We start from the raw sequence: 25,528 nt of genomic DNA, 5'->3' as shown, positions 1-25,528 counted from the left end.
TCCCACCCCACGGCAGAGCCCCTCCTCCACCTCCAGCCCCTGCTGAGACGTGGGGCCTGCAGTCCTGCTTCGGGGCGAAGCTCTGCTCCCCCCAAGCTGGGTCTAGATTTGTTTGCTCTTAGCTTCTCTCGGATGCTTGACTGCGATGAGCCTGGGGTGTTTCTTTGGGTTTCGCCTATTTAGGAATTTACGCTCTTGACTGTCTGTGCCCCCCCCCCCCATGGGAAAGCCTCAGCCTTGTCTCTTCACGGTCTCAGAACAAGTGGGGCCGGAGCTCCCAGCCCCTCCCCTGGCACGTCCCCCCGGCCTCGCCCTGGACACCCGCTGCCTGTGCCCGCTGCCCCCGTGAGGCCACCTCCTCACCGCCCGTCCTTGCCCGGGGACCGCGGGTGGCGCGTCGGTGGGAGGCAGCGTCGGGTGCCCAGTTCGAGCACTCGGGGTCAGCGGGGCGGGACCAGCGCTTGCTGCTGTGCAGGGAGCAAAGGCACCTCTCCGGGCTTGGGCCACCGCTGTTCCCTGGGGACAGGCGGCGTCTCCTGCCTTCCCCGCCGGCGCCGGCGCTCTGGGCCGCGAGCTGTGTCTCTTTCTCCCGCTGGAAAAACGTGCTGTTTCTAACTCACCGAGAAACGTTGCTCTGGTCTGCTTGCTGCCCGGCCCCCAGCGTCACCCCGGCGAGCCGACCGCTTCTGGGCGCGCTGGGCCCTGCGCACACACGTCCTCCGGAGCTGAGCTCCGCGCCAGGTGCCTTTGCCCGCAGCCTCCGCGGCCCGCCGCGGGGCCATCTTCCCGGGCTGTTTCCTCATCTTGTTCAAGTAAACACTGGAGGCTGCGCCCTCACACCTGGCACCCCAGGGGCGCGGGCTGCAGTCTGGCCGCCTCCTCTTCCCGTCAGGACAGGCTGTGGGTGACGTCCCCGAGATGCCAGCCAGCTCCCGGGGAGCACAGGCATTGAGTCCCCAAGGAAATGGCTGCGTCCAGAGTCCGCTAGAAAGTGCCACAGAGATTCCCGCGGAGCCCCCCCACTGGCTACCTGTGGCCCCAGCGCTGGCCACTCTCCACAGCGTGGCTCTCAGGTCGGCCTTCCCTGGCGGGGCTGGCGCCGGGCATGGCGGGAGCCTCCTGGAGCCGCACGGGTCTTCCTGCAAGCCCACCCCACTCCCCCTGGGGTTTGGCATAAACCCGCAGAGCACCGTGAGGAAGAGTCTCACGGCAGACCCACGACGGCCGCCAGGGCTGGTGCGGCACGGCATCGGCGGCTCAGAGCTCGCCCTCGTGCTGGTCCACATCGTGGGAAGTTTTGTGAAAACACGTGATTGTTTCCTGGGAAAGAAGGTTTGCTTTTTAGTCTTTTATCAAACAAACAGGCTGAAGGAGAAGAAGCGGGGAGGAGGGAGGAGGGGCCTTTGGAGAAATGTGTCCACAACAGAATGTGGCCAGTGGCCGGGGCTGTGGCTGAGCCACTGGGGTTTCGGGTGAGGACTGAGTCTGGGGTGGACCTGGGCAGCGGGCGTGGAGCTGCTCTCCAGACGCTGGGCCTGGTGTCCAGCTAGGCCGGGCCATGCACAGCTCTCCCGTCTCGCCTGGCCATCAGGAGAGCTCTCGGTCCTCAGGAGACTGCCGCCAGGCGCCGGCCTGCCCTGACCCGCGCTCTTGCCTTCCAGGCCTGGGCGGAGAAGTCTCCCGGAGCCTACTTTCTGCCCGAGTTTGCGCTGTCCCCGCAGGGGAGCTTCCTGGAGGACGCCACGGGGGAGCAGTTCCTCACCTACCGCCTGGACGACCAGGTAGGGCCTCTGGGTGCGGAAGGCAGTGTGCATCCAGCAGGCAGACCTCACTGCGAGGGGACGGGATGGCAGCCTGCGGCCTGGCCTGGGTGGGCTCTTGTGTCCATCAGGCACGCGGGACGAGGGCTCCTCCTCGCTTGACACATGTGCCGCTCGTCCCAAGACTGTCAGGAGGCCCGGCTTGCTGGTTCAGTGTCCCTGTCTCAGGACTGGCACGCCCCAGGGATTGTGGTCTGGCTGTTCTCCCGGCCTCGGTCTCGAGGTTGGCACCATCCCCACGTGAAAGGTCGGCTTGCCTCTGCTGTCACCCTGTCTGCAGTGCGCAGGTCACCCCAGTTGCTGGCCATGGGGTCAGAACCAGGGGCCATGGGCCTGGGCAGGGGCTTATGTGCGTGTGGACTTCATCCTGGCGCCATTACCTGAGCCGGGTGCCGGCCTCGCCGTGCAGCCTGCAGCCTGCAGCCCACGGAGGCCGGGTCAGGGCGACTCGCAGGGGATGTCCTGCCAGGAACAGAGCCGGCAGCCAGCGGCTAGGCCCTCAGTGCCCTCCAAGGGGCCCTTGCCACCCACCCCCGCCATGTGTTCATGGGGCCCGGGGCCCCCACGTGTCTGGGACCAGGCATCCCTGGAGGGGCCCAGGCCTCGTCTGGGCACCCAACTGTGCCTCCGCCCCTGCTCACACCTGCCTGGGTCTCTCTGGAGAGAGGACACCGAGGGGTGCTGTCCTCACGTCCCCTCCTGAGGCTCCAGCGTGCAGCTCCTGCCTTACGGGGCCTCTCCCAGGTCCAGCCCTTCTCAGTGAGAAGCCAGTGCATGTTTACAGCTGTGTCTGCACAAACGTCCCCTCACTTGCCTGCTTTGTGTGTTGAGCCTGTCAGGTGGGGGGCGAGCGGGCGCGAGTCTGCCATGGGGTGCTGCCGCGCCGGCTGAGGGTCCCGGGCTCAAACCGCCGCGTGAGGCCACAGCCCCGCTGTGCTGAGGCCCGTCATCCCCGTGACCCCACCCCTGCCCCCAGCGCCCCTCATGGCCCCAGGAAGCAGCGCCAGGCACCCTCGGACCTGTCCTGACTCTCTGTCCACATTGAAGCGGCGTCGAGAGGTTTTCCCAACAAGCTGCCGTTGCCCCTGCTGAGATTCTCTTCGAATCCCGCGTCCTCTGGCTCACTTCAACCCTTACATCTGATTTCTAGCACCCCCCCACCCCGCCCCCCCATCCTTGCTGAGCATTTCAGTTGCTCCTGGACGGCAGTCGGCCAGCCGTGGTGTGGGTCTTCTGTGTGAGGCGCCACGGGGTGAGCGGCGCATAGGGACGGTGGGTGCTGCAGCCTCTGGGTGTCCTGCTGGACACCCCCCGCCCCCACGCCACTGCCTGTCCGTGTGAGTCCGTGTCCACGCACGTCTCCGGTTTGGACTCTAGGTGCTGTCTCTGCGGTCGGGGAGCTGGGCCCGCCCCTCCGGGAGGCTCTGGCCGGCAGGGGCGTCTTCCCACAGGCCAGGCCGCGGGCGGCGGTGAGCCAGGGCCTGCTCCCTGCCCTTAGCCTCCGCCAGGACGCTTCACAGCTACTCTGTGGGAAGGAAAAGAATGAAAGAAACGTTAAATGGATTTTTGATGCTGGTGGTGATGACAGCACATTAACAATGAAGTCTTTGTGTAGTTTTCTTCCTGAACTGCTTTTTTTATAAAGATTTATTTTATTTATTTATACATACAAGAACTGGGGTGCAGGCCAGAGGTGCTGGGGTCAGAGGACTCCCCAGAAACAGAGTGGGGAAAGGCACAGGCAGATCCACTGAAACACACAGCTGAGGGGAGCAGCGGGGAGACGGGAGAGGCCTGCCGCGCCGTGTGGGCAGCTCCCTGGCTGGGGTCGAGCGCGTGCACCACGCTGGTCTTCCATCCTGTGTTCAGCTGTGGGTTCCTGTGCTCGTTCCAAGGGTGTCTCCTCGCTGCAGCTGCATCTTTTTCAGAGCGGCTTTGTCCACGCTTTTCCCGAATGTGTTGGCCAGAAGCTTCCTGTGGTCAGGCTGCTGCCTCAGAAATAGTTCAGATGTTTCCTAGCTACTGATGTGGTGTTTCAGCTTGGGAAGTGCACCCCGACTTCTGGCCCTCCTGGGGGAGGGGAGGACCCAGCCCTCTGCCGGACGCCTGGCGCCTTCGTGGGCCCGGGAGCCCCCGTGCTCTGCGCCTTGTTCCCGGCCAGTGAGTAACTCGTCAGACTACCCCCACGAATACCCCCATGCCCCTCGAATACCCCCACAATCCAGCCACATCGCGAGGAAGCCAGCTCCTGGTCTGAGTCTGTGGACCCGGGCCTGGCGGGCAAGGACTCAGGATGGGCACGCTCAGGAACACCCTGCCCAGTGGCACAGAGAGGCCTGGCCCGTCCCCCACCCGCCCGACGCGGAGGCCACTGGCAGGCCTCAGATGCATGGATTTGCCCAGCGGTGTCCGGAGCGTCAGTCCCAGCACTGCCATCTCTGTGGAGCCTGTCCGCCTCCCGCCCAGTCACATCCTCAGGGATGAGCTCGTGTCCTGCCTCCTCCAGGAAGCCCTCAGGGAGCTCAGTCTGAAGGTGTCTGGCCTGTCCTTGCTGATGGCATCATCTGGTTTGTGATTTCCAGCGACCTTTGAATTTGCTGTAATGAAAAGTGAAACCGCCACAACAAAATAACGGCTGGATGTAGGAGGTGGGCAGGGTCGCCCCATCGTGGGGAAGAGGCCGCAGGCGGGTGCTCGGGCTCCCCAAGGCCTCTGTCTGAGGAGAGCAGGACCACCTGGCCGTGCTGGCTTACAGAGCTAAGATCTACGTGTGCAGAGAGCATGTCCGCTCGCGAGGGAACCGAGAGGAGCAGAGAAGCACAGCACAGGCAGCTGTTCCTCAAAGGCTTGTCCACAACGTCGGCCCTGACCTCTGTGCAGTAAAGTAGGGTGGAAGCCAACGTGGCCCGTGGCCCGTGCTGCACATGCCCATGGCTGACACAGGACTGGTTGGCGACTCTCGGGGCCTGGCCGGAGCCCCTGGGGTGTCCCACCTGACGCGGTGTCTCTGGGGAGTTCAGATTTAGGGGTCCCAGAGAGGCAGTTGGGGTTTCCCATGTTTGCAAAGGTCGGACGTGGCATGGGCCTTGGGGCTTGAGGCCTCTGTAAGCCCTGAGCAGTTCAACAGCAGTGAGCTGGGCTGGCAGTGATGCCGCCGCCACCCACCTGGTTTACGAGCCGAGCTTGAGACGGTGATTTTCTGTGGTGCCGCTCCCAGAACCAGGACCGTGTCCCAAGCTCAACCCATTTTAAGTCGTGGATTATGACGCCGTGAATTCTGTATAAACCTCTAGCTAAAAGGTGTTTAAAGCATATTTTTTCTTAGTTTTAAGTCTTAAAATATTCCACTCATCGTTTTTAAGTTAAAAAGCACGTTATTAAAGTTGCCAAATGTTACTGTGGAACATTCGACGCGAAACCTTGGACATCAGAGGCACAGCCTGGGGCCCGGCCTGCTGGTGGGTGTGGGGACCCTCTCTGTCCCTCTTACTGAGCGACTTTTGAGCTCTTGTGTTTTAATGTTGGGGTTTCTCTGGGATCGGGGGGGTGCTTTCCCATGAGCTGGGCCCCGCTCTGGGGTGAGGCCCCTTGGCAGAGCTGGGCGGCTGCCCAAGGCCGGGTTCCACCTGCGTGGGACCTTGGGCTGGGCTGTCCACGCCTGGTCCTCACTGGCACCCGGGAGATCTTGTTTTAAATGCCGAGGCCTGCAGTCACTTTGTCCCGAGACCCCGAGGCTGGGCCAGGCCACTGCCCCGAGCTGCCTGTGTGGAGGACAGCGGTGCCGAGCACCCCCCAGGGGCCCACAGAGAGCCCACGGGGCGCCGTCAGCCAGGAAGTGGGCTTGGTCTCCCTGAGCGTCTGGCTCCCCAAGTAGAGACTCGCGGGCTGAGCTGGCACACGGGCCATGGGCTGGGGGGCGGGCGGCGGGGCATGGGGCCTGCGATGTCCGGGTCCGGCGGTGAACGCGGAGCAGCAGGGAGGGCGCGGTGGGAGAAACGTCTGAGGGTCAGGAACAGGAACAGGTGGGAGGAGCTGGGTGGGAAGGAGCAGGCAGCGGGGCTGCCCCAAGGAGGTCGGGTGGGGGTAGGGGAGCGGGCAGAAGCTGGGGTGAGGGGATGGGAGTCGGGGTCCCGCGAGGTGCCGGGCAGCTCCGCCCGCCAGCGCTTCTGCGCCGACTGTGAGACGCACATGGAGAAACATCCACGACGCTGGCGACGCAGCAGCCGTGATCTGAGAGTCTGATCCGAGTAACTGGAAAGGCGCTTCCAGCCCAGCGCTGCGAACACGGAGAAGCGTGCCGGCGTTCTTGAGAGCAGAGACCGGCCAGGGAGGCGCTGGGAGCTGTAGCTGACCCCTGCGGGGACCGGGGACGCCCGCGGGGGAACGGGGGAGACCGCGCCTGCACCCTGTGCCCCGAGACCCCGTCCCCACGGAGCCGCCTGTCCACTTCAGCTCTGAATGGGCTCAGCAAGCGATACTGCAGCCGTTGGTGAACTGTTTAGCGAAAGGCAATTTAAATCATTACCATATGCCAAAATAAATTCCAGATGGGTTGAAAAGTTTAAAAAAGTTGAACTTGAAAAATATAAAAAGACTATTAGAGTAGGTGTTTTTCAGATTTCAGGTGGCGACACTTACAATGAAAGGAAAATGAAATACATGAATGAGTTTCACTGCTTAGAAGACTTGAAATGTGCATTTGTTGGAAAAGATGCCAACAAAAACTGAAAAGAAAATGAAAGAATAGGGATGATTTAAATATACCTGCATGCAAGGGACTGTAAATAGAAAAAAGCAGTAACTACATGTAGTAGATGAATAGGTAAAAGAAAATAATTCTTCTAAAAAGAAAACAAGTGTTAACAGTCACAGGGGAAGTTTCAACTTCACTTATAATCCAGAAAATTGAAATTCGAGTGGTCACGTGCCTTCCCTGCCGGCCGGCGGAGTCTGCAGGGCGCGGGGCCGGCCCTCCAGGCGTGTCGGGTGGGAGACGGTGACGGCGGTGCTTTGAGAAGCGGCTTTGTGGCGTATGTTAATAACCTCAAGTGTATCTTTACTTTTTTTTTTTAAGGATTTATTTATTTATGCACACAAGAACTGGGGTACAGGCCAGAGGAGTCGGGGGTTGAGAGGATTCCCCAGAGACAGAGTGGGGAGCAGAACAGGCAGACTGACTGAAATCCACTGCTGAGGGGAGCAGCGGGGAGACAGGAGAGGTCTGCCGCGCCATGTGGGTAGCTCCCTGGCCGGGGACGGAACTTGTGCCGCAGTGGCCGCGGACAGCTTCATAGGTTGCATCTTAACCCCTTGCACCACCAGGGGGGCCCATATCTTTACTTCTTAATGAGGCAAATGCCTTCTCTTGGAATATCTCGCGGGGATATTCTAAGGAAAAAAAATGCTTTCTGCAAAAACACGTGGCTGTCGCCGTTCATCTGTGGGAGCGGGGCCGCCTGAGTGTGGGCCGTGAGCAAGGGCAGGGTGGGGTTGGCACTGAGAGGGGCGAGGACGCGTTTTTTATTATGTTTTCAGCTGTGGAAGAACATGGGGAGCGTTACTGCTAGAGCTGCACGTTAAAAGATCAGGTCACGAAATCAATTTTACTCATACGTGCACAGAGAGGAAAAAGCCGAGAAATACCCCAAAACATTGACCGTGCTTATCCTTGGGGGCTGGAATGGTGGGCGTTTTACGTTTTCTTTTAGATGTGCTTGGCAGGATTTCTGCAGGCGGTTGGTTCACGCCATGATCAGCGAAACCCGGGAAATGCTCTGGCTAACAGGGAGGACGGGCGCGCAGGCTGCTTTGATGGTTGGGGGCTTTTTAATAACCAGACGGGACTGGGGGTGGGTCCAGGCCTCGCGTGGGCTCGGCGGCGGCCCCTTTCCGCCGAGGAAATGAACTGGGACTGCAGTTCTGACCGTGCCGCCGTCCGCCGGCAGAGAAGCTGCTCTCCTGCGGGGCCTTGTCCTTTCTCAGAGACGCTGCCCTTGGGGCGATGAGGCCCGGTGCGCCCCTCCGGCCGCGCAGGCCCTCACCCCCCCCCCCGCCCCCTGCGCTGGAGTGGACTCTCACAGCAGGTGGACGGAAGGTTCCACCTGCGAGTGCAAATACGGATCACGAAGAACGGCTTGAAACCAGGACTTGCTTTTTGAAAGTTGCCCAAGTTATTTAATAGAAAAGTCTTGTGATTCTAAAAGGCCTGTGTGTTCGAGGTTAGATGTATTTGCTTGGGCAGGACTCCCCTGGAAACGTTCCCATCCGTAGGCCTGCTGGACTCCAGCGGCCTGCTCGGCCCCTGTCTTTGTCACCTGGGGTCTGTGCTCCCGCGCAAGGGGCCGCTGCAGGCGGGAGGTTCAGGAATAACCCGCAGGGGCCGAGGTAAGGGGGCTGAGGCTGGAGCATCCTCCGGAGAGGGCAGGGCTGCCCTTTGTCATGAGGGGAGAGCGGTCAGCCTGGGGCAGGCTGGGCCAGGCCGGGCCAGGGGACCCCGCGGCAGGCCCACGGCTAGCAGCTCCCCACAGAGGATGGACGGCTGGACGCACTGCCAAGGGGCCCTCTGCCTCTGCAGAGCCGGCGCCCCAGCGGCCTGAGCACCACAAGGGGGCCTGTGATCTCCCGGGCCCTGTTTAAAGGCTGTCACGTCTGCCGTCCACCTAGAACAATTGCCCGCTGAAGGGCAGCCCCTTTCCTGGCTCCGGCCTGAGGGACCAGCTGTGTGTGGTGGGAACCCCGGCGGCACTGAGCCCCGTTTCTGGCCGTGTTCGTGGCACGCGTGGGGGATGTGGAGCCGTCTGACTCCTTCACCCCAGAGAAAGTCTGTGGGATTGAAGAAGAGGCCGAAATGCCATTACCAAGGCCTTGGAAGTGGAAGATTTGAGAGGACAGCCAGCTAAACTAGCAAAACTAAAAGGGAGCATGGGCAGTCCTGAGAGAAACCCTACGGCTCTAAGGACAGGAAGGACTGAAAATAAATAAATCATGAAACAGGGTCAAACAAAAAGTGCAAACACCATCAAGCTAAAACAAAGGGGAATGAGAACGAGAGCGAAGATGACGGGACAGCAGAGTAGCACCCACAGAACCACCGTGTTCTTCACCTGTGTGGCTTCCTTCGCGAAGGCCAGTGGGACGCACTGTCTTCCCGTCAGGCTGGTCGCAAAATGAGAAGGACCGGATGTCAAAAGCAAATAGAATAGAACCACGATGTGAAATGGGCTATAAACCATGAGTAGTTACTCCATCTAACTTCATAATAACAGAAGTGAAAAATTCGATAGCATGTCTCATTTAAAAATAAAAGCCGGGCCTCCCTGGTGGTGCAGGCTGTTGAGTGCAGTGCTGTGAAGCTGTCCGCAGCCTCTGCAGCATGGGTTCGATCCCGGCCGGCCAGGGAGATCCCCACACGGCACGGCAGACCTCTCCTGACTCGCCCGCTGCTCCCCTCAGCAGTGTACTTCGGTCAGTCTGCCTGTTCTGCTCCCCACTCTGTCTCTGGTGAGTCCTCTCACCCTCCTGCACCTCTGGCCTGTACCCCGGCTCTTGTATAAATAAAAAATAAATTTAAAAAAAAATTCCTCAAATAAAGAAAAGGAACATAAATGGAACAATATTTACGGAATAAAGTCAAAGGCGCCCCTGTCTAGCACTTAGACGTCAGGCCAGAGTCTCTTCCTGCGAGGATTCCGACAACCGTCACAGCGACTCGCATTTCCCGTGTGACACAAGCCGCCCGGGAGCAGAGAAACTCCCGACGTGTGATGGCAGCGCTGAGCGCGGAGCATCGGGGAGCAAGAGACGCAATGATGTGCTCAAATCTCAGAAACCAAAGGCTGAGCTCCTGGAAGTTGCGGGGTGGATTTTGCATGTTAATTGGTTCCTCCACTCTGTGGCCTCCCGACTCCCCTAGTTTCCACACAGATTTTGAAGCCAAGTGGATTACGGATTCCAGCTGAAGTGGAATCGCGTATCAGCTGTTACGAGCCTGAGGATTTTGATTCTTAATCCTCTGCCACAAGTCCCGTAACTCACCCAGCCCCACGGGGCACGGAAGCCGCTTTCTCGCGGCATGGGGGGGCGGGGGTGTCTGTGCTCCGCTCCCTGCAGAGACAGGAGAAGGCACAGGGGACGCAGCCTTCCAGGACTTGAGCCAGGTTTGTTTCTCTCCCCTTGTGGGTGCTGAGGCAAAGTTTCGTGTCAGAACCACCCTCGCCGGCTGATTTAGAGAGGACCAAGAAGAGGGACCAGTGACCAGCTCACGCGGTCAGCTGGGACCTGCCCCAGGCACCGAGATACCCGGCAGAGGAAGCCAGACCGCACCCCGATGGACGGAGCCTGCCGTCAGGGGCTGAGGCCGACGGTCATCCAGTGTGGCTGTTCTCTCCGTGATGAAGCCGGAGCCTCCGTGGAAGTGACGGTGGGGCCGAGGTGACACCCAGTGGGCAAGGCAGGCGGTGACGCATCACATTCCCAGCTCACTGCTTCTGGCATTTTGTGTTATTTCGGACAGAGGGGAAGTGGATGTCCGACCCGGTCAGGAGCTGAGGCCCTCCTGCAGCTCGGAGACAGAGCCGGATGGAGGGTGACCTTGACGTGCCGTCTCAGGTGACAGGAGCCACCTCGGTCTCCAGGGAGCCCGGAGTCCCCGGTGCCTGGAGGCCAGGCATCCAGGCGAGCACTGGGGGCTGAGCAAACCTGCAGGTCTGCTGTTGGCAGAGGTCCATGTCCCGCTGCACTGGGCCTTCCTTGGAGGTGACGACAGTGCCGGTGACTCCCTGGCTGAGCTCACGGAGGCCCAGGTGGACAGAAAGCTGCCACCAGAGGCCGCCCGCTGAGGCAGAGACCCCGTGGGGGTGACACATCCCCCAGCCTACCTCACCTCGCCCATCCCTGCCCCAGCAAGGAGCTTGCTGATGGCGTCCCGGGGAGCCTGGCCGTGCAAGGGAGCGCCCATGTGTCAAAGGTTCGTCCACATGTGACAGGCTCTCCATACTGGTCCGGGTGTGACAGGTCCACGTGCACCTGCCAGGGCAGTCCAGGTCAGGTCGTCGGCGGGGGGGGGTCTGAACGAGGAGGGAACCGCAGGCTGGGCACCCGCAGCAGCAGCAGCACTGAGACGCCCTCGGCTGGGGCCTGCTGACCTGGGGCCCAGCATGGGGCTTGGCCCCGCCCCGGCCCTGCAGGCTGAGCTGCCGCTCTCTGCCCAGATGTTCCGGGGACCCGTGGGAGGGCCTTGGAGAGGATCTCCGCTGGCTTGGAGCTTGCTGGGGTAGGGGGCACGGTGGATATGGGGTGACGAGCTGGGGCCGGAAGCGTGCGGCCCCTGCCTGGTTGCAGACAAGTGTCACAGAGGCGGCCGCGGCCGGGAGCACCTGGCCTGGGGAGGGGAGCTTGCTCCCTGGGGTGGGGGTGTGGGCAGTGGGCTGTGCACGTTCGGCTCGGCCCAGCGTGGCCGTGTGGGTCAGCGGCGGCCCTTACCCAGCACTCGCTGTCAGTCTCACTGCTGCTTCCCCGCCGCGGGCAGGAGCGGCTCCTGTCACTGCTGCTGTTGAACAGTGACCAGTTTACTGGCCACAGCTTCACAGAGCAGGGAAATAAAAGCCAGCCAAGAAGCTGCAGCAGCCAGAGACCCCGGCCTGGAGGTGGCCACTGCTGGACCGGGCAGGTGCAGGGCGGGCAGACGGGCTTGACCTCCTCACTGCCTTGGCTGGCGCTGCTAGCGGTCGGAGACGCTGGCGCCCGCCCAGCATCAGGCGCAGCATGTCCTGCTGCCTCAGCTCCTCATGGCCCTGCTGCTCCCGTCGGCCCCAGGCATCCAAGCCTGCTTTTCAGAGGAGCTTCAGGGGTCCCCAGCGCACCTGCCGCCTGCACCCCTCCTCCTGCCACTGGCAGGTGGCTGAGGGCTCACCCTGGGCCACCGCACATGGTGCCCTCCGCTTTGGGACGCAGCCTGTGCCGGGCCACATCTTGCAGGGTCCTGTGCTCCCCGCCTGCTCACGGCTCCTCCAGGAGCCCCAGGCCCGCCCGCCAGGGCCCACATTCCCTGGGGCGCGGGTAGGAGCGGGCCTGGGGCGCTCAGGCCCCTCCGGGCGCCCCCGCACGCCCAGCCCCCTGCGGAGCCCCTCGTCTTGCACCGTCTGCCCGTCGCTGGCTTGTAGACCCCCTTTCTCTGATCTCACCACAAACCAGTCCAGGGGTGCTCCGGGGGGGGGCTCTTCTCTGTGTTCCTGGACCCCTGGACCTCACTTGTTTGCTGTCCTGGGCTGAAGCCCCTCTAGAGGGCCCCCACACCTCACAAAGGCTTCCTTGGGCCTGACGGGGAGTCTGAGCTGCAGCAGCCCTTCCGCCCGCGCCCGCGGGCCCTGCTGCGGGTCAGGGACGTGCTGAGAAGCCGCCTCCCTTAAATTCCGCAGCAACACAACTTCGGGTCAACACTGAGCTCAGGGGCCTCCCGTCAGGGGAAGGTCCCCAGGAGGCCGGAGTAACTGCCTGCATGGAAGCGCTGCTCCAGGCACAGTGTCGCCGCTGGGGGACATGGGGGGCCGGGGGGAGAGCTCAGGGGGGACCTGGAGGGGTGCTGAGGGTGCTGGGGCCTGGGGTAGAGGGCGGGGACTTGGCGGGGCGGGGGGCTGGGGATGCTTGGGGGGCTGGGGCAGGGGGAGGGTCAAGGGTGGGGTGGGGGGGCTGGGGACCCCGAAGCACACTGTCCTCTTTCCTCTTTCTAGACCGCAAGGAACGCCCACTCGGATGAGGAGAAAGACGGCGGCTGGGACGCCTGGGGGGACTGGAGCGACTGTTCACGCACCTGCGGCGGCGGCGCGTCCTACTCCCTGCGCCGGTGCCTGACCGGCAGGTAAGGGGGGTTTGGGGGTGGCGCCCTCCGGGCGGGGGCGCCCACGGGGCTGTGGTGACGCCACTGTGCACAGGTGCCTGCGCCTCAACGCCCGCTGCCGGTGGGGTGGGGGCGCGACGGGACAGGGCACAGGGGGGCCCCGCACAGGAGGAGGCCAGTCTTCAGGCTCAGCCCCGGGGTTCAGTCTTTCCCTCCGGTGTCCCCTGAGCTGGCTGCTGAGGAGGGTGCCCTGTCGGTGGCTTTACCTCAGGGACATTTGGCAAATGTGAAAGCAGCTTCGTCTTTGAAGCCTTTGTGATAAGCCCCCCCTGGCCACTGAGCTCATCCGAGTCATTCCTCGGGGCTGCTGGGGCCCTAGTGCAGGCGCGGCCTCGGCTCCTGGGCAGAGAGACCCCGGCCCAGGCGCCTCCCCTGGGCAGCAGCAAGGGAGCAGGCGAGCCTGGTGGGGGCGGCAGGCGAGGGAGCAGACAGCATGGAGCGCCTGGCCCTTGAGAAGTGACCAGTTCCAGCTCTGGGCCTCGGCCAGCGTCCCCCGCCCGCCCCCAGCCAGGAGACCGCCGCCCTGTCACTCTCAGTGTGGGTGCTGCAGGGCAGACTGGGGCGACTGGGTCAGGGAGGGCTCCTCGGTCAGGGCGGAGCTCCTTTGCACGGGTCGGCGGGGAGAGGCGTCCAGCCAGCGGCCCTCACGGGACCTCGGTCTCTGAGGACTCAGAATAATTTGCGATTAAAGGTGGGGCCTGGGTGGACGCAGCGCGGCTTGTTTCACTTTGTCTGTTTTTGATCGTATGCACTTGCGTCGGCAGAGACGATCAGACGGCCACGCTAGGGGACATTAAGGGCCGCGAGTGACCGCTGGTGTCCACCGTCCCACGGCCAGAAGCCCGACATGGTCATCGGGTGTTTCACTGATTTTCAGTCTTGCCTTGGCCTTGCCTGGACCTGTTTTCCTGAGCAGCGTTCTCGGCGGGGCAGGAGCCCGTGTGTGCCCCTTGCCGGGGGGTCGGCTGCCGCTGAAGAGGCAGGGGGTGGGGAGGGCGACCACCCTGGCTTAGGGTGCAGGCGTGGGGCCCAAGCCAGGACAGGACTGGCTCTTCCTACTGCCAGCCTGGGAGACACCCCCGCTCCCTCCTGCTCCCCCTCGCCTGTCCGCCTTGGAGAGCTTGGGCGACTCCCTCATCCGGGCCTGGCTCCCGGGGGAAGCACTGGGTCTCGTGAGCCCCGCTGCTTGAGAGCTGTCACGGCCTTGGCCAGCACAGAGGGGCAGGAAGTCGCAGTCGAAGGCACTGGCGGCAAGAAGCATCGTCTTTGTGCCGGTGATTATTTTTCTACGAGTGCTGGCCCTTCCTTTAACCTCTGCGTGGCCCCTTCTAGAATGCTCTGCACACGTCACCGTGGAACCCCGTGCGCCTGTGCATCTTGTCTCGTGCTGGCTGCCCCTGGGCCCAGGTTCCCGCATCATCACTGGCACCTCACCTGGTGGCCCCGTGGCTCTGCCCCGGCTGTCGCGGGCAGGAGGCAGGGGCTGTTGGTGGGAAGCGCTCGCTTGCTGTTCCGGTTGTGTGCAGCCTCGGCACGTCCCCACCTGGGGCACAGACGCCGCTTGTTCGCTTGTTCATGCCCCGTGTGGTGCTTTCACCAGGCGTGGAGGGCAGGGGCCGTCTGTGCCCGCGCCACCCTCTCCATTCAGGAGCTTCTCGAACTCCCTCTCTCTCTTCTTGGACATTTTTCCTGACATTTCCTCACTGGTATTTTCGAAAAAAGAGTCTATTTTCATTGACCGATGATTACATTGAAGGTGTTTGGAAACCATTCTTAGCAATTACTTCATAACCACCGCTGCCAGCGTCCGAGTTCCTTCTGACGCTCCCCCGGGCAGCTAATGAGTATTCTGTGCCTTTCTTCCTCACTCCCGTGTCTTCGGGCTTGTTCCTGTAATTTGGGATTTTACGTTCAGGGTATGGGTGCCCCCCTTCGCCTGCATGGCTTTTCTTTCGTGATCATCATTCCAGCCCCCGCTGAAACGTCGCGTGCGCGTGTCCCGCCAGCGCTCCTCGCTGCTCCTCGCGTTTTTTCATTTTAAATCACCGCTTCGTTGGCCGCGGTGTGTTCTGGGCTGTGCTTCTGGAACTGTGATGTGCCTGTGACTCAGTCGGGAGTTGACATCATTTCGCGCATAAAATACTAATTAGATTAATTCAGAAGAAGGGCAGTAGTTAGGCCGGTAACGCCCCCCCCCGCCCCCGCCTCCAGGCAGCCCCTGCTCATCCCCGAGCCCTTGGTTCGGCACGCGGGACCTCCACCACCTTGCAGAGTGCTCCGAGGTCACGAGGCCGGAAGCCGCTCCTCTGGGAGAGCTTACGGGGCCGCCACCTCGGACGGCCTCCGACTCCTGCTGGAGCCGCGCATCCCAGAGCTCGCGCTCGACTGTTCCTGGAAGAGAACTTGGAGGTGCCCCCTGGGAGCCACGGAGCCACGGCAGACCCTGCGCGGGCTCAGCAGCAAGCCGGGCCGTTGCTAGCGGTTGTGCACCTTGGAGCCCGCGAGTCGGAGGAGGGTGAAGGAGTGATTTCACTCATTTCTTTCTTTGTGAATGAAGTTGTCTCGGAATCCAGTGCCTTCCAAATGCACGGTCTGCTCTGCACTGCCGCCCCACGCCGGCCAACACCCACAGAGGCCTGCGACGGGACCCTCCGGCCAGGCCCAGCCCCGCACGCGCAGGCTGGTGTGCCGGCGTCCAGACGTGGATAGGCTTCCTTTCTTCAAAACACGAGCTGCTCCGTTTTTACGACACTAGTGTCTGCGTCGACCGATCATGGAGCGCGTGTCACACGTTCCAGTGCTGTGAACTCCGGGGACGGCTGATTGATGTTTTTAATGTATCCTCACGTGGAGTCAACATGTGTTTTTCATAGAGTCATAAATTTATGGCTTCCAAAACCTCCAGCGTGAGGGTGTGATGAATGTTGTAATGGGCCGAGAACACATATCGTGAAATGAAGTGCCTGAGTTTCCATGTCCTCTCGCATGCCGTGATTAGGGTGAAATTAAAAACTTGGAAGTAATTTTCCTGCAGCTCCGTTGCCTTGAGCCAGAGGAATTATTTCCAGAATAAGCTGGCAGGCTTCTGCATGGGGAGTTAGGACTCCCGTGTCCTTGAGGCTAAGGAGTTTGCATTTCATCTCGAGCTGTTTCCTGAGTGGTCACCCCCGTCCAGCACAGCTGCCACGTCGGGCCGGGCCGGGCCAGCGGTCAGCACGTTGCAGTCAGACAAGGAGAAGAGGAGGTTCAGGGTTGGATGGACACTCAGGCTGAGGATAGGGGCCTCTGCACGCCAGAGCCTGGCTCGCCTGCGCGGCTGTCAAGGTCGTCCTGTTTGCGAGACGCCATCCGGGGGAGCGCCCCCTCTGTGACCACCGGGGCCGCGCCGGCTCTGAAGCCTCTGCGACTGCCGGGACCCTTCAAGGGACCTCGAGATGCAGAGAGAGCCTGAGATGAGGCCTCCCCACAGGCAGTGGGGTGCGGCAGTCCACATAGCAGGCCGAGGCCAGCTGTCCACTCCCTGCCCCGGGCCTGGCGTCTGCTGTTGGTCTCGCAGGTCTTTCCGCAGACGGGGGTTTCGTTCCCGTGTACGCAGCGAAAAGCAAGCAGGTGCTAGAAAGTGCCTTTGAAAGTCTATTTCTGGAGCTCGACTTCATGCCTTTCTTTTCTTCATTTAAATTTTGTACTTTTGTTGGGGTGACATTGTTACCCCACGCTGTAAGAGACGGGGGAGCTCTCGGGCATCGGTCCCCACAGCCCTTCACCCTAACCCCGGGGGATGTGCCTCTTAACACCCCAGCAACTGTGTGTCCCAGCGCCTGCACCAGCTCAGGTCCTCCCGGAGCAGCGTTCTGTGACCCGCCTGGCCCCCTGCGAGGGTGGAAGCTTCCGGGGAGCCCGTGGCTTCCCGCCTGCCACTGCCCCGCCCTGGCCTTCGCCACCCCCAGGGCTGCCCTTCACCTCCTCTGTGACTTATCTGTTGAATTGACTGGGGGTCAGGGGAGGGGAGAGGGGCCCTCGCAGCAGCGGCCATCGTGCGTGGGTGCGCACGCGCGGGAGGGTGTCCAGGGGGCAGGCGGCGGGGTATGGGTAGGGGAGCGCAGGGTGTCATCTCTGGGCCCGCAGAGCCCCTGCGTCGGCACCCAGAGGCCCCCAACACCTGCAGCGCCCCCAGTAAGGCAGTGGTTGGGTGAGGCGCAGAAGTGTCGCCTGGAGCAGATTCCAGCAGAGACGAGGTGGGGGCGGGTGGGGGCCTGCTGACCAGGCAGGGAGGGAGGAAGGGAGACCCGCAGTTGCCCCCCATTACTGCCGTGTGAATTCTGTGAAAGAGGCCCCGCTCCGCGGCAGAGCCCCCGCTCCGCTGGGTGCCACTCTGGGCCCAGGCGCCTGGGCCTGGAGCGCTCCTGGTGGTTCTAAGAATCTGAACTCTGAGTCTTTGAGGTCGGGGCAGCGCCCGCTGTGCCCCATCCGCTCAGCCCCTTCTCCCCCCTTCTCCCTAGGGACTGTGAAGGACAGAATATCCGGTACAGGACGTGCAGCAATCAGGTAAGTTCTGCCTGATCGGCGTGGGCGCGGGACGTCTGTGCCTTAGTGCCGGTGTGCCCGGCATCGTGTGATGCCCTCGGGGAGAGCTGAGTGGTCAAGGCTTCTCCCTGCCCTTCCAGGCGGCTTGCCCGTGGGGGTCTGCTTTGGTATTTACTAGTTTCCGGGTCCACGGGAGCAGCAGATCACACCTGTGACCCCTCCCGGGGTGCGTTGAGGGCTGCGACAGGCCCGCTGCGGGGGAGGGCCCTGCCCTCCTACTCTGGCTGTCGGCTGAGCACCCCTGCTTGCACCCCCAGACTCCGCGGGGTAGCTGGCCTGCGCTGAGGGCACGGCGGGTGGGGCGCACCCTGGTGAGGGGGAAAGGCTTCTCTCTCACCCAGCTCCCACCGCGAGGAGAACAGGGGCTTATGGAGGTCGCCAGGTCTTGTCCACAGGCCCTGGAGGGCGTCTGAAGCCAGAGGCCGGCGTCACGTGCCATGGGCACATATGTCTGCGCCCCTGCTGGACCAGCCGGGCTTGCTGACCTGTGCGGTCCCTATTGGGTCTCTTCTGACTGCACTGGGTCAGTTTTTAATTTAACTCCTGGACAAAATCTCATCCCTTCATTCACGAACGTCAGCCCCCGGGTGCCCACGCCGGGAGGTCGGTGCCACGCCCCCAGGCCGTCGGGGCGGCGTGTCCTCGGGTTCTCTGCACGGCAGCTGGCCATGCCTATAGGGCCCCACAAATAGGTGCTCCCTGGACTTGGCTTTGGGAGACCAGCTTGCAGAGAAGGGCGGCAGAGGAAGGCTTGGCCTTCGGTTTCCTAAACACCAAGTAAACCACCATGCAGGCCATGCAGAGGCAGCGTGGCCTGAGGGCATGTGCCGCGGGCGCTGGGGCCCTGGCGGTGTCTTGCAGCAGTGGTCAGGGCCTGTGTGGTCACAGTGCTCCCCGCTGGTGGCCGGGGCCCTCCTCCCAGGGCAGGGAGGGCGGGCGCCGGGGGGTCGTGGGTCAGCGGGCTGTCAGGCCGTCTTCCTGGGGACAGAGGCTGGCTGGGGACAGAGGTGTTCAATGAGCTGAGAGAAGCAGGGCCCTGGGGCCTGGGCAGGGCTGAGCACAGCCAAGCCTGCCAGCGCCCGTGGGGCTCCAGGCTGCCAGCTTTGCAGGGGCCAGGCCCACCTTCCTCCTCCACGTGCTGTGGGGTGCCGGCATGGTCTCCACTGGCGCCCCACAGTCAGGCAGCGGCCCAGCCCCAGCCCTCGTGGGCATGGTTGGTGCAGACAGGCGCGGCTGTGACAGCCATGGTGGCCAAGGAGCTGGTCCCCGCATTCTGGCGGTCCTGTCAGCTCTCCCCATGACTCCCTGCGGCTCCTTGGTTCCTGGGGTGAAGGCCCCATGCCGCCAGCACATCCAGCAGGGGCTGCAGCCCACCAGGCACCGTCTCCACATGCGCCGGGGCCGCTTGGGCATGGCCCACTGGGCCATCTCTGCAGAGCACGGCCGCAGGGGGACGCGCAGGCGCAGTGGCCCCGGCCAGACCTGCCGGCAGAGCCCCAGGCCTTGCCATGCCGGTGGGCCCAGCCCCAGGCCTCGTTCCCGAGAGGCCCTGTGTGGCTCCAGCCTCCTCCCCTAGAGCCTTCCTCCTGCTGGTGTCCCGGGTGGGGCTGAAATAGGAAAAACACGGGCACAGTCTAAGATTTTGGAATGATTTGCAGCAACGTAACACAACTAACCCCAGGGGAAAGTCTAATTGTTATATTTTATTTATTTCTTACCTACTTCCAAAAAGGACTCAAGGCAGTTTATAAAGGCCAAAGCATAAGCACAGAAAAATAAAACTTCAAGAAGCTAAAAGCAGAGACATTATATTTTAAAATTCTGGCTGATCATTGGTTTGAAACTATGGGAAAATGGAGTTGGATTTCGCCCCGACACTGTACATCAGAATCAGCTCCAGATGTGACAAAGGGTAAAGCATCCCCAACCTGTCATAAAGCAACTGAAAGTGACACTAAGTGTCTGACCCAGGGCAGGGCGGGCACGGCTCCCCTAAACTCAGTGATGCAGAGACAACCGTGAAAGGAGACCGTATTGAGCTGAGCGCATGAAAATGTAAAACTGCTTGACCTCACTAAGCGCCAAGGCCAAAATTATGTGGGGAACATATTTCCAGGATGAAGGGCAAAGAGTTGATGGCTTCACTGTCACGTGTGACAGATTTTTTTTAAAAAGATTTATTTATTTATGCTACAAGATCTGGGGTGCAGGCCGGAGGTGTAGGGAGTGAGAGGATTCACCAGAGACAGAGTGGGGAGCAGAACAGGCAGACAGACCAAAGTACACTGCTGAGGGGAGCAGCGGGGAGACAGGAGAGGTCTGCAGCGCCATGTGGATGGCTCCCTGGCCAGGGATCGAACTTGTACCCTCAGTGGCTGGCGACAGCTTGATAGCGCTGAGACCTAACCCCTGCACCACCAGGGAAGCCCAAGTGTGACAGTTTTATTTGTTAAAACCATTAAAAAGACGAACATCCCAGTAGATAAATGCAGGACAGGAAAGAAGGAAATTTGTGAAGGATACACAGAAAGGCAGAAACACAGGAGCAGGCGTTGAACAACAATGGAACGAGGAAATGCACATTTCCTCTGTCACCACTTTTGATGAGAAGCCTTAGGAAGGGACAGTCTCCAAGCTCAGAAGAGACACTGAGAAAGGTTTGCTCCTGTGACCTGAGGCTGATAAAATGACACCTTCCCCAGCAGTCTTTTGAAAAGTCCATGAAATCACATTTTTCTCAGAAATTTTATTTCCAGAAATTTGCCCTTGGAAACTAACCAAGGAATTGTGTAGCATGGAGGTGCAAGGATCTTTGTTACTCTTTTTTTTTTTTAATAGAGGCATGTTTTTTTTAATTAATTTATTTGTTTGTTTGTTTTTTGTTTATACACGCACTGGGTATAGTCAGAAGCACGGGAGGGTGAGAGAATTCACCAGAGCCAGAGCGGGGAGCAGAGCAGGCAGAAGGGCCGAAGGACACTGCTGAGGGGAGCAGCGGGCGGCAGGAGAGGTCTGCGCGCCATGTGGGACCCTCCTCCGGTGGCCGGGGAGCAGCCGGGGATTGAACCGGTGCCGCAGAGGCTGCGGGCAGCCTCGCAACCCAGCGCTCAACCGCTGCGCCACCAGGGGAGGCCCACAATGAACATTTTTTATAAAATGCAAACTGTAAAGTCACAGTGGTCTGGCGTGTCTGTGTCCCGAAGCCGCTTTCCAGGGGAGAAGTGGCTCTTTGCCATCTGTCCGCTCTTTAGCCTTCTCCAGTGGGAGGGCCTCGACCCCAAGTCATCTAGACCAGCTCATGCTCCCCCCTCACCCTGAGGGCCCCGGGACCCTGCAGCTGGAGGGGAGCTGCTGCTGGGACCTCCTCTGTAGCTGCGAGGGGCAGGCAGGGCATGCAGTGTGGGTGTGGCCAGGAGGGTGGGGCAGGGCCAGGCACTGGGCAGCAATGGAAGCGCCAGGCTCTCCCAGGGTGGCCTGCAGGCCAGGAGTGAGGCCATGGTCCCCCATGCTGAGGTACCCCCGGGTGCAGAGGACAGTCCAGCCTGCCTTTGAGGACTTGAGTCACCTGGAAGAGTTAGGACAGTCAGTCCCTGTTTCAAGATGCAGGCGACTGTGCGGCCCATTTGAAAATGCCCACCCAGAGGTCGGAGGCAGAGCAGAATCCAGCCGGTGGCCACGGCAGGTGGTAGACCTAGGAGTGAGGCCTGCTGGAGGGGCGGTCAGGAGAGGGGTGGCCACAGGGCACCCCCAATGGCCTTCCACCGTGGGTTCAGTCTTGAGTTTTTTATAAGGAAGGAATAAGGGCGCTCCAGGAAGGGCTTCTGCCCGGCCAGCTCGCCGCCGGGTGACGCGCGTGGCCCGTCCCGCAGGACTGCCCGCCCGACGCTGAAGACTTCCGGGCTCAGCAGTGCTCGGCCTACAACGACGTCCAGTACCAGGGCCGCTACTATGAGTGGCTGCCGCGTAACGACGACCCCGCCAGTCCCTGCGCCCTGCGGTGCCACGCCCGGGGCCACAGCCTGGTGGTGGAGCTGGCCCCCAAGGTGCTGGACGGGACCCGCTGCCGCCCCGATTCCCTGGACATGTGCATCAGCGGCGTCTGCCAGGTAAGCCCACCTGCCCGCAGTGGACTGCGCCAGAGCCCGTCCTCCTCCGGCGTGTGCCCCCGAGGAACACCCCTTCACTTCATTGTAAGCTCAGCCCGCCTCTGCGGCTCGCCCCTGCTTCAAACAGCCCTGCGTCTGGGGGTGGCTGGGGCGCAGCTGGGGGAGGGATCTTCGCCCCCACCGGTGGTCAGTGGGAGGCTCCTGAAACCAGCGAGTCTGACTGGAGGCCCGAAGTGTGGGCTGAGAAGCTGCACTTCTAGCCAGCGTGGGGCAGACTGGCGCAGGGACCCCACCTCGAGAACCTCTGCTTTGGAAGGTTCTCTGAGCTTCGTATTCAAGCCGGGGTGGTGTTCTGGTCTTTCGGAGCAGGACCTAGTACTACCCAAGTGTGAGCACCAGAGCCCGCCTGCACACTCTCCAGGGTTCTGTGCACCCCTGCCATGGGGGGGCTGAGGAGGAGTCTCACCCTGACCCCACCCCAACACCTCATGCTGGCCCTGATCCCTAGCCCCTGCCCCTGACCCCTACTCCCAACCTGCCCTCCAACCCCTCTGCTCTGACCCCCTAACCCTAACCAAGGCCCCTAAACCCTAACTACAACCCAACCCTCAACCCCTGCACCCTGACCCCTAAACCCTAACCCTGACCCCTACCCCTAAGCTGACCCAAACCCTGGAACCTGACCCTGACCCCAGCCCTGGCCCAAGCCCTGACCTCTCATCACCCTTCTGTGTCTCACTGGACTGAGTGTTTTAGCTTCAAAGTCACGCTGAGTGACAACACTGACCCCAACCCCCATGGCCCACCTCCTGCTCTGCCAGATGCCACCCCAGGGTGCCTGGGCCATTCCAGGGGTGCTCCTGCGTGCTCCCTGGGCTGGTGGTCAGCTGCCTAGCTTGGGGCAGCAGAGGGCAGCAGCCGGACAGTCCAGTTTTCAAGGTGGGAATTGTTAGCGTTTTCCTCTAAGGTAGAGGCTGGAGAGACTGGTTGGTTTCTGAAGGATGAAACAGGACTTATCTGGAAAATCCTTATTTTGATTCATTTGTGGTCAGGTCACGTATTGAAGCGCTGTCTCCTCCCGGCTGGCAGGGAAATCCTAGGCGGAAGCCGTGGCGCCCTTAGCAGACGTGCCAAGTTTACGTTTATTCCAAAGGGCGCTGCTCGCAGGGTTGCAGTCTGTTCCCGCCCGTGGAGCGCACCCGCAGGTTTACGAGTTATTGGCGCTAAGACCGTTACAGCGAGATGTCGTGGCCAGCTGTCACGTCAAGCGAGAGCATGTCCTGCAGCTTTTCAGTGGTGCTGATTATTGATCATGATGGGGGGTAACCGTCCAAGCCCAGGGGCCCCTCCACGTCGAGGGCGTGTCTGCTTTGCCTGCAGGGACTCCCAAGGCAACAGGCTTTCTTCCAGATGTTTTTCTGGGTTTTCACATGCGTGTTTGGCCATAAGATTTGGATGGATGTGACTTTACACAACACAGGAAATATAAAGGCCTGGGGTGTTGGATCGCAAGACCTTCTCAAGGCCCTCCCAGCCTCCCAGCGGGCCGTCCAGGCCTGAGGCCCACACCCTTCCTGCAGGCCTGGCCGGAGGCTGCATCCCCCTGTGATGTGGGCGTGCAGGGACAGGGCTGTGCGAGGACCCAGCTTGGCAGAAGCACATGTTCCATGGACAAGCTCCTGGACACAAGTTCCTCAGGGGTCAGCTCGCAAACACACAAGCGTTTCCAAAATCAGTCGCCCTTAAGCTGTTCCACATGTCTCCGGAAGGGGCCCTGGCGTCTGTGCGGCTGGTTCTCGGTTGTCCATCGGCTGATGCTCAACGCGAGGAGGGTGGAGGCGGGCCGGGGTCTGGTGGCTGGGCTCGGAGCCGTTCCGATCTGTGCTGGCACCAGCCTCAGGACCGAGTAAGCCTTTGTGCCCAGGCGAGGGGGTCAGCCGTGGGCGAGACTGCTGGGAGAGCAAACGAAGCCACATGTGCAGGGGTTGGCACGGCGCCAGCCACGCCGTACGCACTCATAAAAGACACCTGTTGTTATTGTTTTACCACCATCTTCATAAAGCCGTCATCGGGATGAAAGATCTCAGAAGCCACTGGATTCAGCTACTTACCAGATTCCTGAGTCCATTCTCCAGTGTCCTGCCGGGAGCTTCCCGCGGTGCCCTGGCAGGACTCTGGCCCCGGATGGGTGAGGTCTCAGCTTCTCCTGTCCAGCTGACCACGCTGGCCTGTGCGTTCTCTGCTGGACACGTGGAGCAGACGCCCTCTCTTCTCTCCCAAAGGCCTGTGAACCTCACGGCCTCCGTGCCTCTGAAACCTGCACCTCACGGTTCTCTTCTCTCCAGCTGCAGAAGACTGGAAAGAACAGGCTAGAAACAGCCCCCTCTTCCCCTGCACCAGAGAGAGGGTGCAGCCCCCCACCACCACCCCGCAGCCGCCCCGTCCCTGTGCGAAGCGCTTACAGGGCGCTCTGGGTGTGGGCTCTGAGGGTTGATGTCAAGACCCCTGGTTTACCCTCTAGGGGTTCGACTTGTGGCACCCCACACTCTGCAGCAAGGGGGCCTGCCTCCCGCAGCCCCCCAGCACAGGCGTGTTCACGCAGATGTCCAGGGCTCTGCGGAGCAGGGAGCAGGGCACGCAGGTGGAGAAGGAAGCCGCGTCCCGCAGTGGGCGGCCGCGCGAGCACCTCCCCCGACTCCTCTCTTGCGTTAAGGGGCGCTTGCGCAGGTAGAGAGGGGTACGGCTGCAGCGACGCAGGCCGGGGCCGGCTGGTGCCTGAGGAGATGCGAAGGTGTAGCCAGGGGCAGGGGCGCGGTGGCTGGGACGAGGCCCTGGGGATAGAGCCAGGGTAGAGCTGTGGCTGGGCCACGGCATCCACGTCGGGAGAGTGGGCGTGGGGGATGTGGGGATGGGGCGGGGCAGGGAAGGAAGGGGGCGGGGGGATGTTTTCCGAGCCACCCGGTCCATCTCAGACACACGTGCAGGGACACAGGCCGGGGCGGCAGCCCCATTCCTGCGCCCCCAGGGGCGGGGCTGCGGCTGAGCGCCCGCGTGAAGGCGGGTGGTCTCCTGCTGGCAGGTGTGGCCGGGCCCAGGTGGGTGCTGCGGACGGTCCTCGACCCCTGAGCTCTCGCTCTGTCCTGTCCACAGGCGGTGGGCTGTGACCGGCACCTGGGAAGCGGCGCCAAGGAGGACCACTGCGGGGTGTGTGCGGGGGACGGCGCCACCTGCAGGCTCGTGCGGGGACAGGCCAAGGCACAGGTGTCTGCCGAGAAAAGTAGGTTCCACCCCCAGCCACCTGCGGCCGGGCACCTGCGTGGCAGCCTCTAGAACAGCGTCCGCCTGCTGCCAGGCCGTGTCCTGGAAAGGACTTGACCGGTTTTCTGAACATCAGATCCCCTCCAAAGAGGGTACGTCTGAGCACGTCCCCGCGCCTCTCCTCAGCCCGCTCCTGATGCCGCGTGGCTGTTACCTGTGTTTGCCATCTGTAGGTGCCCCGTGCAGGGGCTGCTCTGTCCACCCTGGCTGCTCCCAGGAAGCACCATGGGGTCCGAGGGGCGGGCCCGTCCACTCCATGAGCTTCCCGCACGCCCAGCGCTCACTGATGCTCGGACGTTGCTGCGACCTGCGTGCGGCCCCTGCTGCCGTGTCCATAGGGCCAGGCGTCTCCGCGTCAGAGGCTTAGCAGTGCCCACCCCTTCATTTTGGCAACTCCTGCCTTTGGGTGGGGGTCCCCCTCCCCCACAGGCCAGCAGGCCTTCTCCATCCAGCAGCAGTGCCGAGCCCCTGCGGGTGCTCTGGCTCGCTCCTAGGCGGCCAGCCCTGAACAAGGGCCTGTGCTGGCCCCTGTGTGCAGCCGGCTGACCCGAGCCTCGGCTGGCGGCGGGTGTGAGCCGTGCGTCCTCCCTGCCACTGTCTTTATGGTTTTGTCTTCCTGTTTCCACGCCTTTCCCCGACGTACTGCGTTGGGCATCCCTATGGCGTGGGTATTGCTTGCTCCCCGTGGGAGGAACATCTCACAGGCTGGAGGGCCGGGAGGGTTTTCTCAGCGGAGGAGGCACTGGGGCCACACGGGGCGGGAGGGGGCCAGCCGGCCTGCTGGGGTCCCTGCCGGGGCCCAGTGC

At 61.9% G+C, this 25,528-nt stretch overlaps 1 protein-coding gene across 1 annotated transcript in view; it reads left to right on the top strand.

The window, feature by feature from the left end:
- The window catches only part of ADAMTSL3 (ADAMTS like 3), a gene marked incomplete at both ends in the record, with an annotated part of 71,956 nt that overhangs the window by 5,372 nt on the left and 41,056 nt on the right, over positions 1 to 25,528 (top strand). Inside the window, 5 exons of the mRNA XM_084254108.1 lie at positions 1,662 to 1,781; positions 12,548 to 12,675; positions 17,214 to 17,259; positions 21,168 to 21,404; positions 24,555 to 24,681. Coding sequence (XP_084110234.1) covers positions 1,662 to 1,781; positions 12,548 to 12,675; positions 17,214 to 17,259; positions 21,168 to 21,404; positions 24,555 to 24,681 — 658 coding nt within the window. The remainder of the gene's footprint in view (positions 1 to 1,661; positions 1,782 to 12,547; positions 12,676 to 17,213; positions 17,260 to 21,167; positions 21,405 to 24,554; positions 24,682 to 25,528) is intronic.

The sequence above is a fragment of the Talpa europaea genome (genome assembly GCF_964194135.1).
Source record: "Talpa europaea genome assembly, chromosome: 14".
Lineage (NCBI taxonomy): Eukaryota > Metazoa > Chordata > Mammalia > Eulipotyphla > Talpidae > Talpa > Talpa europaea.
This window is presented reverse-complemented; position numbering and strand designations above follow the sequence as displayed.